The 18,264-nt window shown below is 35.6% G+C and overlaps 1 protein-coding gene across 1 annotated transcript; it reads left to right on the top strand.

The window, feature by feature from the left end:
* Positions 1–1,995: 1,995 nt before the first annotated feature.
* On the top strand, positions 1,996–11,387 carry LOC117329799. The gene is made up of 7 exons (XM_033887950.1): positions 1,996–2,084; positions 3,512–3,698; positions 4,390–4,530; positions 5,379–5,474; positions 7,467–7,627; positions 9,014–9,071; positions 10,390–11,387. The coding sequence occupies exons 2-7, from the start codon at positions 3,570–3,572 to the stop codon at positions 10,567–10,569; spliced, it is 765 nt and encodes a 254-aa protein (XP_033743841.1). The 5' UTR covers positions 1,996–2,084; positions 3,512–3,569; the 3' UTR covers positions 10,570–11,387.
* Positions 11,388–18,264: the final 6,877 nt, after the last annotated feature.

Raw genomic sequence — 18,264 nt, 5'->3', positions numbered from 1 at the left:
GCCTGTGGTGCAACACGCAAAAAATATATGTCTAGAGAAACGATGAGTTTATCAAATACCTTACATTGTTTTTGTTTAACTGTCATAATCGTTACTAGGGAGATATTAACGACTGTTTTTTCCGGCAACTGATTATTATCATACCGATATCAATTACCTACCGATTTTCAGCTTACAAACTTAAGTTTTAACGCGCGCGCGGCAGATCATTCTGGTCAGACTACTGCGATATGAGTGTGTGATAAATATTTTAAGTATTGTTGTGAATGAATTTGTTTACCATCTCCAGGTAGAGATTCCAAGTTCCTGTGAAAATTAATGAAAATACTCCGTGTAAGATATATCCTTTGTAAAAAGGAGCGAAAACACGATAGCGAAGGAGAGAAGGAGCGAAGGAGCGAAAACACGATAGCGAAGGAGAGAAGGAGCGAAGGAGCGAAAACACGATGGCGGAGAGGCGATGGAACTTCGCTCCTTCGCCATCGTGTTTTCGCTCCTTCGCCATCGTATTTTCGCCCCTTCGCTTTTGATTTAACATATTTCTATTGTTCAATATAACAACAGGGATAAGGCACAAGTTATCTCAACTTAGAAACGCCTTCTCCCAAAAATACATTGTATATTTATAACATATCTACAATAATATACACTATCACCAATTAAGTTTTCTAGAGTTAGATATTTGTTAAGAAGAGGAGAGCTGAAAAGCCAGGAAGAAGAAAAGAATAACAAAAAAAAAGTGGGTAGGGGGGTTAAATCTATTGAAGTGAAATATTCTTAAGCGACCTTAGAACCGATTACTATTTTTAATATAGGTCTGTACGGATTTTAAAATATATCCGTTTTGCTCGTCTGACAGGTTTGGAGAACCACAAAGAACAACATTGCTTGTGACATTACAATATTGAGAAATGTTGTTGAATAAAATTTCACGTTGTCTTCTATATAATATACATTCTAACAAATAATGCACAACATTTTCACATTCATTTCCACATTCACATGATGGATCATTAATTATATTAACTCGAAACAAATCATATTTTAAACTGCTACAAGCATGTCGCAACCTTGTATGCAAAACATTTAACTTTCTGTTTCCTACATGATAAAATAAAGGCAACGCGTCAAGGTTGTGTTGGATTTTAGATTTAAAACAATTGATGGATGGATGCTCTCGGACATCGATTGGTAAATTATTCCATAACCTAACAGTAGACGGAAAAAAAGATTCATAGGATAATCTATAATTTTGGACAGCGTAGTTTTGGTTATTTTTGACATTATACATAATAATCAAGCATGAAATTGTAATACAATGATTTACTCGTCTATAACGTAACATTTTAATTAAAAACTGTACTAAATGAACTATGTATATTGTTATTGTAGCGAAAATAGCCGGGGAACTAGAATCAAAGTCCCGCAGCCCTCGGTAGACCTCTATGTGTCCTCGAGGTAGCGTCAGACACCCGCCACAATACTCGAGTTTAGAAATAAATAGTGTGGGTCGTCGAGAAACACAATTCAACACCGTCGTAAAGTTTCAGTCTATATATTCAGCAACATCAGCAGTGTACAGAGTATATATAAATGGCAACACCACTCTCGCTTTCATCAGCATACGTAGCAACATCCAGCAAAGTAACACCTAGGCACTCCAACTCGAACTCTCCCTCGAACTTCAACTAACTATCTGAACTTCGACGCATCATAGGTAGAGGGGAAGTAACTCAATACAAAAACAGCTTATTAGAAGGTGTGTCATTCTTAGCCAATGAAAATTGCTGTTGTATTAAGAGATCTTGTAGGCGTGTTCGATTTGCGTATTTTCCGTGGCAAATATCCTGAAATATCGGGATATTTAGTTGTATTCTCATTAGAAAATATTAGCAATCATACTCACATACTAATTCATTTTCGTCGTATAGCTTAATTGCTATGTTAATTTTTGTTTGAAATTGTATGAACTTTAAAATAGAATAAGAATTTGTGGACTGTTTTTAAACAGAGTTATGCGAATGCACCCGAATACGGGAGATTTCAAAACAAACGCGCTAAAGTTTATGGTAAAGCGACTCGAGGTAAGTAGGATTAATCAATGTCATAATGAAGATTTTGGCGACACATTCTATTTAGAATAGTTAGTAATCAAAGTTACAGCTGTCAGTCACGTCTATATTTTTCTTTGCCCCTAATTAATGTGAAAAAAACGGCAACTGGGGTGCCTTCAACATTTTCAATGACCCAGTATCTTTTCGGAATACTGTAATTCAGAAATCATGGCAGTGCTAGGAAATAGATATTAGACATATTTGATAGTGTCGATTTGCTAAAGGCAGCGCATTCGGTATCAAGCTACACCCACCTCTCGCCCGATTGGCACAGCAGAAACGCTCAACTGCTGGTAGCTATAGGTGTACATAAATTTTTTTAGTTCAGTATATGGCACAGGGGCATGTCTACTGCCAATTATAGGGATTTCTGGCTATTTTTTAATACATAATTAAGACTAGACATGCCCCTGTGAGCAGGGTGTTAATTAGTTCCCATGCTTAACATACATGACTAAAACTTATCAAAGGAAAGTTGAGGGATATCATATAATCAATTTATATATAACCAGTTTTTTAAAGTACATGTAGATATAGATCTAAAGTTAGTTAAAATGATCTTCTACTTAATGATGACATCTTCAGTAATTTAGGAGCAGGTAAACCACAGGGGCATGTCTACTCTTATATTGAAAAATAGCTAGAGTTTTTATATACATGTACATTGTATATGTATTTCATGCTATTTTCTAATATAAGAGTATATGTAGACATGTCCCTGTGGGTGAACAGACAGATATGCTAATTATGGACTTCAGTAAGGCCTCTGATAAGGGGAACCATGCCTTCCTTATGATTTATGGAATTACTGGAAAGGTTAACATCTGGATATGTAGCTTTCAAAATAATAGAACTCAGTGGGACCCTTACGTAAGAAATGATGTAGATAAATAAGTTAGAGATGGTACAATGTGTAGGGGTAGCCTTATATGGTACTGTAACACATCCAGCGTTGGCAACAAGTTGGAACACTAGAAATTTGAATGGCACTGCGCGCTAGCTAGCTAGCTTTACATGTACAGATCACAGAAAAGACGTGAGACTAATAAAAATATAACCATGCAATAGAGAAAAAAAACAAAGATCAAATACCTTACTCCTATATCCAGACAGACTAGGCATATACATGTATGTACATTACGAATGTAGTTAGGGCATCCAGTTGGCCCTTAACTGTTACCAATTTCAGAAGTCAATTGCAAATTACTATTTCTTGGAAATTTGAAGGATAAAAACTTACAAATAATGTATGTCAAACAGATTAGTCAAATCCGATTTTGTGGAGTCGAAACATATTTTCAAGTGTCTACTGGCATGGATGTCCTGGATCTACATTAAATGTGAGACTATAGTATTCTAAACTGTCTTGTCATGATATGTTTTATATTTGGCTTCAGTGGCTGGGGAACAAGCCAGGAACAGCATGGCCTTGGACAAACTGAGGTAGACGTAGCGATGGACACGTTGATGAAGAATGTGTACACATTTGCTGACATAGTGCGCCAGGCTGGAGGAGATGCTGTTACTCACTGGAACGACAAATCTATACAGAATGCCTTTAACTGGGCAGACTACTGCCAAAGAGTAAAACTTACTTTTAATTTTAAATTCTCATATATAATTCCCCTACTGGTGTAGGTTTAAATTTCCTCCCCGTCCATTTGTCAGTCCGTCCACTCAGTTTTCCGCGTTTTTCTCAGCCATGCTTTGAGGTATGTTGGTGAAAGTTGGTAATATGTAACTTCAGTATGAGTAGCTACAGATCAAGTTGGAGTTTCAGGGTTTTTGGGTCAAGGTCACTGTTACTATTTTAAGCGGGGGCCAGTAGGAGACATGTATTGCATTAGCAATGCCCAGCATACTTGGTTGTTTTCAGTTCCTATACAAAGTACTATGTTAAAACCCTGGCCCTGTGTTGTGAAGTTTTAATATCAAGATGAAAACACGAACATTGTTTGAGTAAACAATTTTTAAAAAATCATAGTTAAGGATACCTTAGTTTCATATAGTTGCAGTAAAAACGATTTCGAAACATTCATGCTTAGAACCTGAGACTTGCAAGTTTTGCAAAAAATGAAATGAACATTTCTATTCTGTTATATCTTTATCTTCATTTTATATCACTGATATCAGGCAAGCATTGTTGAAATCCTTGCTCTATATCATATTTTTAAAAAGTTTTGCCTACATATCTTTACTTTCTGAACTGAAAATTCCACGGAATAGTAATCTAATATTAATTATATTTCACCTTATATACTTGTTTATATTTTAGGTATACCGTGAGACAGAAGGACGACCATACCAGGCCGAGTTAGACAGACACATCAAGACATTGTCCCTGTATATGTCCAGTCCTTGTTGTCTAGACTTGAGCCTTGATGCCTTACAGCATGCTGAAATACTTCTCATACAGGTAAAATTATGAATATTGAAATAAAACTGAAATACTTCTCATACAGGCAAAAAATACTGTATTCCTACTGAAATACTTCTCATACAGGCAAAATACTGTATTCCTACTGAAATACTTCTCATACAGGCAAAATACTGTATTCCTACTGAAATACTTCTCATACAGGTAAAATACTGTATTAAAACTGAAATACTTCTCATACAGGTAACTTACTGTATTAAAACTGAAATACTTCTCATACAGGTAACTTACTGCATTCAGACTGAAATACTTCTCTTACAGGTAACTTACTGCATTCAAATTGAAATACTTTTCATACAGGTAACTTACTATATTCAGACTGGAATGCTTCTCATTCAGGTAACTCACTGTATTCATATAGAAAGACTTTTCATACAGGTAATTACTAAAAAGAGTATGCCTTTCACAGAAAGATCATTCAAGAAAAATGATCATTTTTTACTGAAAATAATCATTTTAGCAACATATGTTTAGTATCATTTTATTGTTATTTTTCCGTTGTTGGTTAGACATTCAAAAGTTTGGGATACAGTATTTCCTGAATATAGCTATGCAGTGAAAATGCCAAAAATGGGGGGTTGGACTTATCCCCATCCAAATTTGGGGGGGGGGGGGGGGGGACTCATCAACTTTGATTCAATGAAGAGATAGAAATAATGCAGGAATATGAAATATGAATAGCCAGGAAACTGCAGTACATGAATGTAATCGATGATACATTGTATTGTGACACCCTCCCCATTCATCCTTCACAATACAACGCCCTCAGTGGAAAATCCCTGGTCCAAGCCTTTGCTAGAAGATGCAAGTTTTTGTACTTGTTTCAGACCCTGGTAGAAAATCCCTTGTTGCCAACAAGACTACTGAAGGATGTTGTTGACATTTGTGTTAAGAGTGAGGTTAAGCTGGACTCATTTACTAAGGTAATGTATGCTGTACCATAAATATTTGTGTATCAAGCACATTTTCATTAAAAAAAATATGAAAAAACAACTTATAATTATACACAAAATTCATTCAATTTTTCAGATTTAAGGACTTTTTGTGTCGTCTTTGAAAAAGGAGACATATAGGTATTACTTTTCGGCGGCTTCGGTGTCGGCGTCGGCGTCGGCCGGAAAATGGTTTTCGTGCGATAACTTTAGTAGTTTGGAACGGATTAATTCGAAACTTCATGGGAAGGTTCATTACCATGATAGCTCGGACAAGTTCGATAACCAAAATTATTCGCACCTTTTTAAAAGAGTTATAGCCCTTTAATTTTTAGCGAAAATGGTTTCCACTCAATAACTTGATTAATTATTACAGGATTAATTTGAAACTTCATGGGAAGGTTCGTTACCATAATACTGTGGACAAGTTCGTTAACCAAATTTATTCGCACCATTTTAAAAGAGTTATGGCCCTTTAATTTTTTGCCAAAATGGTTTCCACTCAATAACTTGAATAATTATTACTGGATTAATTTGAAACTGCATGGGAAGGTTCGTTACCATAATACTGTGGACAAGTTCGTTAACCAAATTTATTCGGACCTTTTTAAAAGAGTTATAGCCCTTTAATTATTTTTGCGAAAATAGAATGTTCGTTACCATAATACTGTGGACAAGTTTGTTATTGTTTTATTTTTATTCAAGTCCTAGTTTTAAAGAGTTATGGCCCTTTAATTACTGGAATGAATTCAAAATTTCATGGGAAGTCTTTCGCAAGTTTTTAAAAGAGTTATAGCCATTTATTTTTTCAAGTCCTAATTTTAAAGAGTTATGACCCTTTAATTATTCGCATACACAGGCGACACCTCCACTTCCGTGGAATTCTTGTTTGTCAAGTAGTGTATACCAGACTTTTTTGTCAAGTAGTGTATACCAGATTATTTTTTAGCAATTGACCGTCAACTTTGTCTTAGAACACATGTGGGGTAAACAAAATGTCCGAACAAATGAAAGTTGGTAGGTAGATATTTTTTGTATTGTCCAATCTGACAAAAGGTGTTATGGGAGTCACCTACCCAACCATGTCTTTGAGTAGATATAACATGTTCTGCAAATTTTTTTGAAAATGATATAATTCATAAAAAAAATGTAACTGTTCACAAAACAGGAATTAATGTGTGTAATAATAATGAATTAGGAATTCACCTGAGAAAAAATTCTACACTTTTTCATAAAATCTGTCCTATCAGTAAAAGCAGACAAGTCTTTTTGCTGGGCCCTCAATTTTGACACTTTTGTATCTATGTAAATTTTATTTATTCTATAGCAACTGCAAAACAAGTTATGTCAACTTTAATTACATAATTCAATTGATTTTCCTTAATAGCATAAGCTATATTTTGAACTATTGCACATACAGGTGCGAACTACTGAACACCTGTGACACTTTGAAATTGGGTCACATGAAACCTGTGACATTTCAGAATTTAGTCCTACCATTTCAAGCGTCTACGTCACTCAGATGTCAACACTGTCAGACGACAGTCATGGCGACTTCTAGGCCGACAGGAAAGTCGAAATTTCAGTGATTCTAAGTGTGTTTTAATGATTATGTAATAAAACAAGTATATCATGGCTGTCTGTGCAGTAGTCCAGAATATTTGACCCTTGGTACTGGTAATCGACTAACGTTCTATTGCAAGAGGCCAAACTATTGCACAGACACCCATGAAATACATTTTGTATTAGAATAATATTCCTCACTCTTATTAGCCCAGATGGAAGCATGCGAGGGGTATGGCTGTGAGAGAAATACCCTGAGAAAACCCATGTGGTAGGGTAGGTGACCCAGTACCTTTTCACATTAAAACGGGGAATCCAACCCCGGCCGCATAGGTGAAAGACAAGTGTGTTGCCACTGTGCCACCTGACCACCTGTCTGTCTATGTCATAGTAACAACTGTATGACCTTTGTTGATATAGGTGTGCAGTGAGAGTTGTGAAAACAGGACTATTGTTCACACGTTTGAGGAAATACTTGACCAGCTTGGAGTTTCCACAGAGGAATGTAGACTGGAAAGCCAGGCCGAGACGTTGCTGGCCATTCTTACATCACATTACCAATATTCAAACAACAGGGAGAGGTCAGTGGTCACCTACATTCTACCATCACTATACCAGTATTCTAATGGTAGGGAGAGGTCAGTGGTCACCTACAGTCTACCATCACTATACCAGTATTCTAATGGTAGGGAGAGGTCAGTGGTCACCTACAGTCTACCATCACTATACCAGTATTCTAATAGTAGGGAGAGGTTAGTGGTCACCTGCATTCTCCATTCAACATACCAATATTCTAACATTAGGGAGAGGTCATTGGTCACCTACATTCTCGTGTCACCATACCAATATTCTAATAGTAGGGAGAGGTCAGTGGTCACCTGCATTCTTGTCTCACCATACCAGTATTCTAATAGTAGGGAGAGGTCAGTGGTCACCTACATTCTCGTGTCACCATACCAATATTCCAACATTAGGGAGAGGTCAGTGGTCACCTACATTCTCGCATCACCATACCAATATTCTAATAGTAGAGAGAGGTCAGTGGTCACCTACATTTTCGCGTCACCATACCAATATTCTAATAGTAGGGAGAGGTCAGTGTTCACCTAAATTCTCGCGGCGCCATACCAGTATTCTTATAGTAGAGAGAGGTCAGTGGTCACCTACATTCTCGCGTCACCATACCAGTATTCCAACAGTAGGGAGGGGTCAGTGGTCACTTACATTCTAGCGACACCATACCAGTATTCTAATAGTAGGGAGAGGTCAGTGGTCACTTACATTCTAACGACACCATACCAGTATTCTAATAGTAGGGAGAGGTCAGTGGTCACTTACATTCTAACGACACCATACCAGTATTCTACTAGTAGAGAGAGGTCAGTGGTCACCTACATTCTCGCGTCACCATACCAGTATTCCAACAGTAGGGAGGGGTCAGTGGTCACTTACATTCTAGCGACACCATACCAGTATTCTAATAGTAGGGAGAGGTCAGTTTTCCGGAAAAAACACATTAAAGGATCTTGTTTAAGGATACAACACAGCGTCCGTGTTATGGGATTTGATCAAGCAACCCTTCGTTCATCTATAATGGAAAAAGGGTATAGTGCTGTACAATGTACATTGGTATTTTTTTTGGGCTGGTCGTCGTGAGCTTTCAATGGAGTTTGCCGAAAAAATGTTATTTTACGTTCTTCATTTGACAAGTTTGAACTATCTGAAATTGAGTCAGATATAAATAAACAGAATTCGAACTATTACTAGCTAAAAAAATATTGTTTTTCTAGAAAAAAAATGTGTGTTCGAACTATCCACGTGTTCGAAATAACCGGAGGTTTACAGTATGCCTTCGACAACTTTGTGGCAGTAACTATATATGACATTGTCAGAAAAGTTCAACTAGTTGATTAGAATAAACAACTCTTAACTCTGTACATAATTTGTTGTCTGTTTATATATTATAGATACCAGCAGTTTGTGTCACGTGTTTTGAAGCATCTTACCAAAGACAGAGAAGGCTGGGTGAGCATGAAATTCAATTACATGTATCTTCTTATCAACACCAACAAAGGAAATTTTAAAGATACTGACAAAGTGCTAATACTTATCACTTTACTTATAGATAGAAAGTTAAGATAGAAAAATATCAAGGTGGAAAATCTGGCTGTACCATGGAATTTCTTTAGGATGCTCTTTATTTTTTTTACACTTTAAGAAAAAAAAATATATATAAAAAATAGGTGAATCTTTTTGAGGGAGGTAATAGCATAAGGTACAGTCAAACCTGCCTTAGCGACCACCTGAATTAAGTGACTCCCTCTCAAATGCAACCGTATTTTTTCCTTCCCAGTGTTAAGCGACCATCATTTCTGTGTCCCAAATATTGAAAAGCGTCTTTTTTTCAGTGACATTCTGAGATTTAAAACCGAAGCAGAGGTCATAATCAAGAAGAAACTGGACGAACCTGTCGACTTTTAAAGATTAGAAAATACTTCAGAAATGCATGAATTTCTTATGTTGTCTCCAGAAATGTCTTCAATTCCCTGTTTTCGTCCTGATAGCACCCAAAAGCAAACAAAACTACTTTACATTGTAAAACAGGAGAAGGGATGTGGCAAAATATATATGTATATAACTTTTGGCATCGTATGAAAATATACAACAGACTTTTCTTGTTTTCAAGAGACCAACCAACCAATTGTTTTCCCATAGACTTTAGTGTTAACGTTTTGGAGTATTTCATTCAAATTCTTGAATTGAATATGACGAATTATGGTTTATAACAAAAGTTTGGGGTATAATACCTAATCAAAAAAAAAAGTTGGGTCCTTCAGCTCAAATTTTCTCCAGGGTAGCCATTTTGAAAATGGGTGAATTTCGCAGTAAAAATTCTCAAAAATCTGAAATGTTTACCTGTTAATTGTTATTACCTGAACTTTTGGGAAAAAAATCGATCGGACTTACGAAATTAATATCAACATTTTTTATTGATAGTTACCTATCAGGCTACATATCTATTTTCTCGCTTCATAACATACTGGCCAATCAGTGGCTGCCAGACATTTTATCCTTGGCTCAACTTTCTATACACAGGGGGTGTTTCAAAAATCTATTTTTTCAATTGGTTGGTTGTTCCCTATATTCAATCCATCATAATTAGTCTTCGTCTGAGATGTAGCACCTTAAAACACAATGTATGTGTGGGCTTATTAGCATGCATAGGCTTATTGCTGGATGAATATGATTTTCATAGATACCTGTCAAAATGATACTTGTTCTATTTTGGGAAACATATCAGGGTAGCACTTTCACTGATTAATTTTTGTCTCTATTTGAACAGAAAATCTTAAGACATTTATCATACATGGGGAAAGATGACACATCTCAGAAGGAAAGAAAAAATAAGGAAAAGAAGGAGAGATACCACTCTCCCTCATCTGAGGATGATCAGACTAAACGTCCGTCCCTTGAGGACGTCCAGAAAATGGTGTTCTTGTGGATAGAAGGAAATAAGGATTGACTTCCACATTGACAGGATGTTGTGTGTTGAGGCAAATTTTAAGTATAGTTTATTTAATGTTTAAACATCAAACTTTAAGTAGAGGTAAATGGTATTTGTGCACAAATTTTAATTGTTGATAATAGTTGCAGAATGTTCACTCTTTGTGCCCAGCTAGTTGTTGTCAAGAAATTTTCTTATCAGAAACTTATGATATACAGTAAACCTTTTGTCATTTCCAACACAATTTACTAAGTATTGATAACCTGTTCTAATTATGTGAAATTATTCTTCAGAAATAAGCTTGAGTTCAAACTATCTCGGTTGATATCAGCAAAAATCCTGACAAAGTATCCTAAATAGAGTCGGTTATAAACCATCAGTTTAAACCAACACTAGCGAGAAAATTATCGTTTTATTATACAAAATTACAAACGTGTTCAAATTATCTGCCAATTCGAACTGACCGGAGGTTTATCGAACAGAAGTTTGAAGTGAAAGAACTTATATTTTTGGTAGAAATTATGTACAGACTAGAATTTCTCAGTTAATTTTATTCAGCCTTTTTTGGCAGTTTCTTTTATTCACAAAAATATTGCAAAATATAGTTTCATGAAATAGATGTACACTTGTAGTCCCCTTCACTGTTCAGTTGAAGACACTGATTTGTCTATATGAATTACTTATAAATTCACAAATTGAATTGAAGGTTCTTTACAGGAATGGCCATACTGTGATACCAGACTTGAAATTTATAGTTATGCTTAAAAGATTGTTGATTTGTTTTGTTATTGTGCCTTGATTGATAAATAAAGTTAAGTTTTTCGTTAACATTTTAAGTTGTTTCTTGTTTAAATCTTAAATAATTAAACTGATATCATATGAGACGAGGGATTTGTTAGCTCACCTGGTCAAAACAACCAGTATATATGAGCTGAATTTGTTTCTGCTGCGAAAATCCTTTGCTCTGAAGAAGTGTTAATGTTGTTTAAATAAAGGGCCTGAACCCCTAAGAACAGAGATGGTCTATTGAATTGTAGAGTCTGAACACCAGGGGCTAGAGATATTCAGTGTAAATGGAAGGTCTGAACGTCACCCTTGGGGGCAGAATTGGTTTGTTTATATGGAGGGCCTGAATACCCTAGGGCAGATATGGTCGATTTAAGCGAAGCACCTGAGCCCCCTGGGGGCAGAGAGAGTTCGTTTAAATGGGATGGGGGGGGGGGGGGGGGGGGGGGGGTCTGAACCCTGGGAGCAGAAATAGGAGGATCTGAACTCTCCTTGGGTTCAAAATGATCTATTCAAATAGAGTGTACCCGGAGTATATTTAATATGACGTAAATTAAGTCGAATCATTAAATGAACAGGAGTTTGGTTTGGTTTATTTTGTTAAACGTACTCGACCACCGCGGCCCCTATACAGAAGTATAATCCATCATACTTACATACATAGCTTGGATCATAAATACAAGAACAAGGAGTACAGCAAGAATGCAGAGAAAAACTGGAAGTAGGTGAGTAAATCCTAGCACAAGTCTGGAATCATTAGAGTTGCCTAGAAATAGCTGGCCTGCATATGGTCAGGCTAAACCGTCCCTCAGTGCCCCTCTTGTGCTATGAAAGGAACAGATAAAGTGGATGTCATTTTATGTGAAAACTGGTATTGTTTAACATGCAGCAAACTGGCGAAAGAAGTATACAAGCTAGCAGAAGGAATATTGGATAGCTTCAAGTAGACTTGTTCCATTTGCAAGGTAAACTTCACTAGATTCTGTTCAATGGATAGGTCAGCGATATTAAGGACACAACAAGAAAGAGTTGACAAGCTTGAATCAAGAATGGAATCGACGGAGAATGAGCTACCAGCTAATGTTACTGAAGCTGTGCAAGTGATGAAGGAAGAAATAGCCACCAGTATGATATAAGACCTAGAAGAAAATGTGAGGAAGCGGATAGTAGAATTGGAAGATCAAAGGAAACGAGAAATGAATATATTCAAGTACTTAAGCTCCCGGAGACATAAAAGGAAAATTACTAGGAAAGAAAGAGGGACGATATATAAAGCAGGCAAAAGGTATTCAACGCTTCAAAATATCATACTGTACACATAGGACTTACAAATCAGAAAGTTAAGTACTCAATGAACAATTATATATTATTAATATTATTCTTTGTCAACTGAGGAATAGGTGTAGTAATTTAAACTATGATCTATATAAAGATCACCTTGCTGAATCTGCTGTACGCTCGTGTGGTCATGGTCCTGAAACATCATGGCATTTCTTCTTTAATTGTGTTAACTTCGCTAATTGTCGTGTCATTTTACATAATACTATAAGTAATATAATGTATGAAAATGAAAATCATAACCACTTCTCTTTAAATATCCTTTTGAATGGATGTGAATTGTGTACTATTAATGAAAATACGAATATTCTATCTGCTGTCTCTAACTTTATCACCAGCTCAAAAAGATTCATTTAATCAAAAACAATCACTTTTTTGATACAATTAAATTTTAACAAAACACATGTATATGAATTCTATTTCGAGATTTCCAATGGGTATATTCATTCATTATTTAAATATTTTCATTTCTATAATAGACTGAATAATATAATACATATTGTTATGAATTATTCATTTCAAATTATTATTTACATGTTACCTTTTTTCTTTGTTTTTTACTCTCATGAAGTGAAACTCCAATATAAATTTTTAAAAACAATGTCCCATTGAAACGAAAATACTAAATAAACCTTGATTCCTTTTAAAAAGCTAACTGTTTTGTGTAGTTGTGTCTCCTTCCTCATCAGTGGATGGCCTACTTAAAGTGAAATGGACAGTCCTTGGCCTGTATCTGTATTTGGAGGGGACCACAATTTCACTAAATATTTGCAAAATATAATCACCAACTAAAAAAATTGAATCATTTATTCAAGTTATTATGTTAATGACAAATTTGAATTATATATTTATTTTCTTACACCATTTAAATCTCATTTAATTATGATAATCATATTGGAGTTATCTCCCTTCAATTGTTTACATTTTAATTTAGATGACTATTATTGTTTTGTTGTGTGTTGAGTATGTGTACTGTTAATGAATGTCTGTATTTTGTACCACTGTGTTGTTCTAAGGGAGAAGACTTATATAGGCAATGCCTGATGTCTAATCCCTTTGACAATTGTATTTTTGTCAATAAAATTATTTGAAATTGAAGCTGTGCAAGTGATGAAGGAAGAAATAGCCACCAGTATGATATAAGACCTAGAAGAAAATGTGAGGAAGCGGATAGTAGAATTGGAAGATCAAAGGAAACGAGAAATGAATATATTCAAGTACTTAAGCTCCCGGAGACATAAAAGGAAAATTACTAGGAAAGAAAGAGGGACGATATATAAAGCAGGCAAAAGGTATTCAACGCTTCAAAATATCATACTGTACACATAGGACTTACAAATCAGAAAGTTAAGTACTCAATGAATACATCAAACTAGCAAAGAGACTGAAATAGAATTAGAGAACGATTTGGGGGACATATTCGACATGAATTTGAAATTCAACCAGCATGTTGCATCATCTGTAGCTGAGACAAATAAAATGCAAGATAAACTTTCTAACACATGAACACAAAAACTTTCCTATCAATCTACAGAGCCCTCATTCGACCTCAAGTAGAGTACGCCAGTTAAATATGGAATCCCACTTGTGAAAAGGACATCGTGGCAATAGAAAGTACACAGCGCAGAGCTACCAAACTCGTGAAGGACATGCGGAACTTGTATAGTGATCGGCTCAAACGCTTGGGGCTACCTACACCACATTGCAGGATGAAATGATGTGGTCCAGATATATAAAGCATTCTTCACGACGTCGAATAAGTCAACAGAGGTAATTCTTTGACATAGAATATATAGAGGGGATTAGCGGAAACTCTCAAATAGAGGAAAAAGAATAGTAGACTACACTGAAGGAAAGACGATTGATAAGGTGGTGAATGCGGGGAACATAATCATCTTCATTGCTCACATCAACAACTTCTGGAAAGCCATACCCCTTAACTTTTACGTGACTGTTACTAAGGGAAACAATCAAAATATCAAATTACCCTGCTAGTGATAACCAGCTTGTAAGTATCTAGTCAGAAAAGACGAAAGGGCGAGAATTAAGATATTTGATTTTTGGGGCAAAACATCGAAATAACGAAATGGCACAAATCGGCCACTGTACTTGCCAGATGCAGACGTCTGTCGTATGGTATGGCGATAATCTTGACAGCCGATCATGATTTGAGCCGATAATTGTGTCGGTCATAGATCGTTGAAAGACTATGTGTCCTCATTGACTGTATATCTAGGACATTGAACGCTTAGCAAATGTTCCTATATGGTATCTGTCTTGTTCAGGTGGCTTGTTGCAATATTTCCTTAACGAGGTCTCGGTTTACCTGCAATGGTGTCTACATCCGCCATAAATATCTTATAATTGACATTTAATCGAAATGTTTTTATACAAACGAAAAGCCGTAAAATATATAATTATAACGGATGTTTTAAATGTAGGAATATCGTTAACATATAGAAAAAGGAAATCGTAATTCTATATAAAATAATGAGGAAGAAACATAGATGAGCATGGAAACCTTGGTAAAAGTGAAAGGGGATCAGACCATGCGTTCCGCTGGAGTAAGCGTCTCCTGCTTCATCGACGTCATCCGCGAGGTAAAAATCTAGTTCAAATCCGGGTTAAGTCGCACCGTGACATAAAGCATTTATAATACACAAAAAAGTGACTGTTTCCTCTTTACAGACACAAAGAAAAATAAAATATAATTTAATACTACAGTCACAGATACGGACTTGCAATCAGCTGATGGAGCAATGAGAGTGACAAATGTATGATGTGATAGTAGGATGGACGACGCCATGTCGATTCTGCAGAGCTGTCAGTGAAATCCCAGCACCCCAACCCACCCCAGGGTTTAGCAAACCAATATGGATATTTTGGTGAATGGACCAGAGCCCCTAACTGAACACAAGAAAGCTACCCGTAAGTAGGTAATTTGTTGAGGGACGTTTATTAAGTGTTGTTTGATGAATTTTTATAGGTTCATACATGTTCATATGTTATTTGATAGATATTGATGAATTGTTTGATGAATATTTATAGGTATATACATGTATATGTTATTTGATGGATATTGATAAATTGTTTGATGAATATTTATAGGTATATACATGTATATGTTATTTGATGGATATTGATAAATTGTTTGATGAATATTCAAAGGTATATACATGTACATATGGTATTTGATGGATATTGATTAATTGCTTGATGAATATTCATAGTTATATACCTGTATATATGTTATTTGATGGATATTGATCAATTGTTTGATGAATAGTGATAAGAATTGTTTCATGGATATTGATGGGTATATACATGTACATTGATGTGTATTTAAGCATTGAACGGCCTTCAGTTGGCATTCATATTGACTATGAATGCCAACTGAAAGCCGTTCAATGCTTATATTTACCATCTGCGATTTTTTATTTGTCGTGCGATTTTTTTTTGAAATTTTCAAATTCAAATTTCAGTTGGCAGTTCATAAGCTGGTGAACTCGCAACTGAATTGGTAGGGTTATATAGTGGCAGTGCCATACAATGGTAAATATTATTTGATGAATATCAATGAGTACTATGAATTGTTTACCCTCGCATCTATGTGTTGACATTTGTTAAAGCCCATATCGATACCTCTTCATTCTAAGCTTCACTTGTTGTGACCCCTAGACCATAGGGACTTGGCACGAATTCCCAACCCACGGCCCATACATGTACATATATACATAGGCCGTAAGTTGGAAAATTGAGTCAAGTCCATGTGCCCTATACCACTGTTTTAAAGTCATTATTCAGCAAATGTACGTACACGTACTCTCTATATGACTAAATTCATATACACTCTGTACATTTAAAGATGCTAATCACTTGCAATTAGGTGTCCTTCGTACAATTCATGAACACAGGAATCCATATTGTATTGAGTGAAATCAATAAAGATACTTCATTACTAACGAAATCCGCGATTAGTTTGCCTGCATGAAGACAACAATATTTATTAACAATTGCAACGATTTGTACCGAAAAAGAAAAATATATGCCCAGAAACACTAATTATGATCACGATTTCTATGTGGATTTCCACTAAATCCTGCATGAAAATGAGGAATATCCTGACATTAGTGGGGAGCAGGTGCTGATCCAAATTAGCTTAATTGTAGAAACATATATAGCTGTGACTATGACATCATTTTCCTTACTCTTACGTTAATTGTTGATTCACGTGCAAGATAACGTGTCTTGCGCGAATCCGGAAAATTACCGTCTCTTTTATTTTCCTGTTTCTCCGCTAAAGCTGTGAAAGACAGCGTGTTTGTTTTTCATATCTCATTTCACTTTCACAGCTTTAGCGACGAAACATATAAATAAAAGAGAAGATAATTTTCTGGATTCGCGCAAGGCATATTAAGTTGAAACCGAAATCTGTCAGTTTATCTTGCACGAGATCAAAAACAAGCAATAACTAAGATTTGAATATTGACGTACAAATGTATAACGGATAATGAGGTCATTGCCACAGCTTTATGTGTTTCAACAAGTAAGTTAATTTTGGTCAGCATATGCTCTACACTAATCTTAAGATATTTTTAATTGTCCAATTATTTTGTTTTATACAGGCAACAAGTGATGAAGGAGTGATAAGCATCCCTTTTCTCGTCTGCTTTTCTAAATTTTTCAGAAATTTACAGTGGAAGCAGTGTAACGTCTTTACTTTCAGGCAGTCGTTTTATACAAAATACAAGCAAAGTGGAAGTAAAAGTAGAAAATGACCATGTGTTCCGAAGTTTAAGCGTCTTCTGCTTCATCGACGCCACTCGAAAATGTATTGAGGTCCAATTTTGGACAAATCATGTTATCAAAATGAGAACCAGGGTAGTGACAAGGGCGATGTCCATACATAATCGTTATGAAATGGTCGATTTGATGTACCCTACTGAAATTGAATTTAAGGACACTACATATTCTCCCATATAAGTCGCTTAGTTACTTCTACCTATAATGAAACATCAACATTTGTCTCTCCTTTGGGTCAACCATAATGTCCAGTTGGTTTCATCAGACTTCTTTAATACGCTTATCAATTAACAAGTATTGTAACATTTACGTAAAGTGTGTATGAAAGTCGGTCGGTTCGTCGGTGTTAAAAAACAATGAAAACCCCCGATATAATAACGAAACCATAATTCAAGGGATCTTTCGGAAATAGGACAAAGCTCATAATTATATTTTACTACAGATAAAGGTATCTGTATATATACATGGTTTGTATACGTTTGCAAAACAAAAAGAGGAAAACACAATGATATTTTTCCATAACATTAGCAATGTGGAAAGGATAACTAATAATGACGCTGAAAAATCAAGGAAGAGATCAAGATTTTCAAAAACAAACCGGAACCAATTATGTGAATCAGAATACTGCGAAAACCGGATGGACTCTTGTATTTCATGAAGGTAAAACAGAGCTACGTGATTTTTTTTGTCTGAAATAGCCCACATTATTATTAAGCTTTAACGTAATAATCATATTGTTAGTAACGCTTTTTTATTTACTTATTAAACGTGTCTGCCAAGTCGATA

The sequence above is a fragment of the Pecten maximus genome, chromosome 6 (assembly GCF_902652985.1).
Source record: "Pecten maximus chromosome 6, xPecMax1.1, whole genome shotgun sequence".
Lineage (NCBI taxonomy): Eukaryota > Metazoa > Mollusca > Bivalvia > Pectinida > Pectinidae > Pecten > Pecten maximus.
This window is presented reverse-complemented; position numbering and strand designations above follow the sequence as displayed.

Coding starts and splice junctions, on each gene's coding strand:
- LOC117329799 (XM_033887950.1), top strand. CDS start 3,570: ATGGACACGTTGATGAAGAATGTGTACACATTTGCTGACATAGTGCGC. Junction 5,475..7,466: donor AGCTGGACTCATTTACTAAG/GTAATGTATGCT, acceptor TTGTTGATATAG/GTGTGCAGTGAGAGTTGTGA. Junction 9,072..10,389: donor CCAAAGACAGAGAAGGCTGG/GTGAGCATGAAA, acceptor CTATTTGAACAG/AAAATCTTAAGACATTTATC.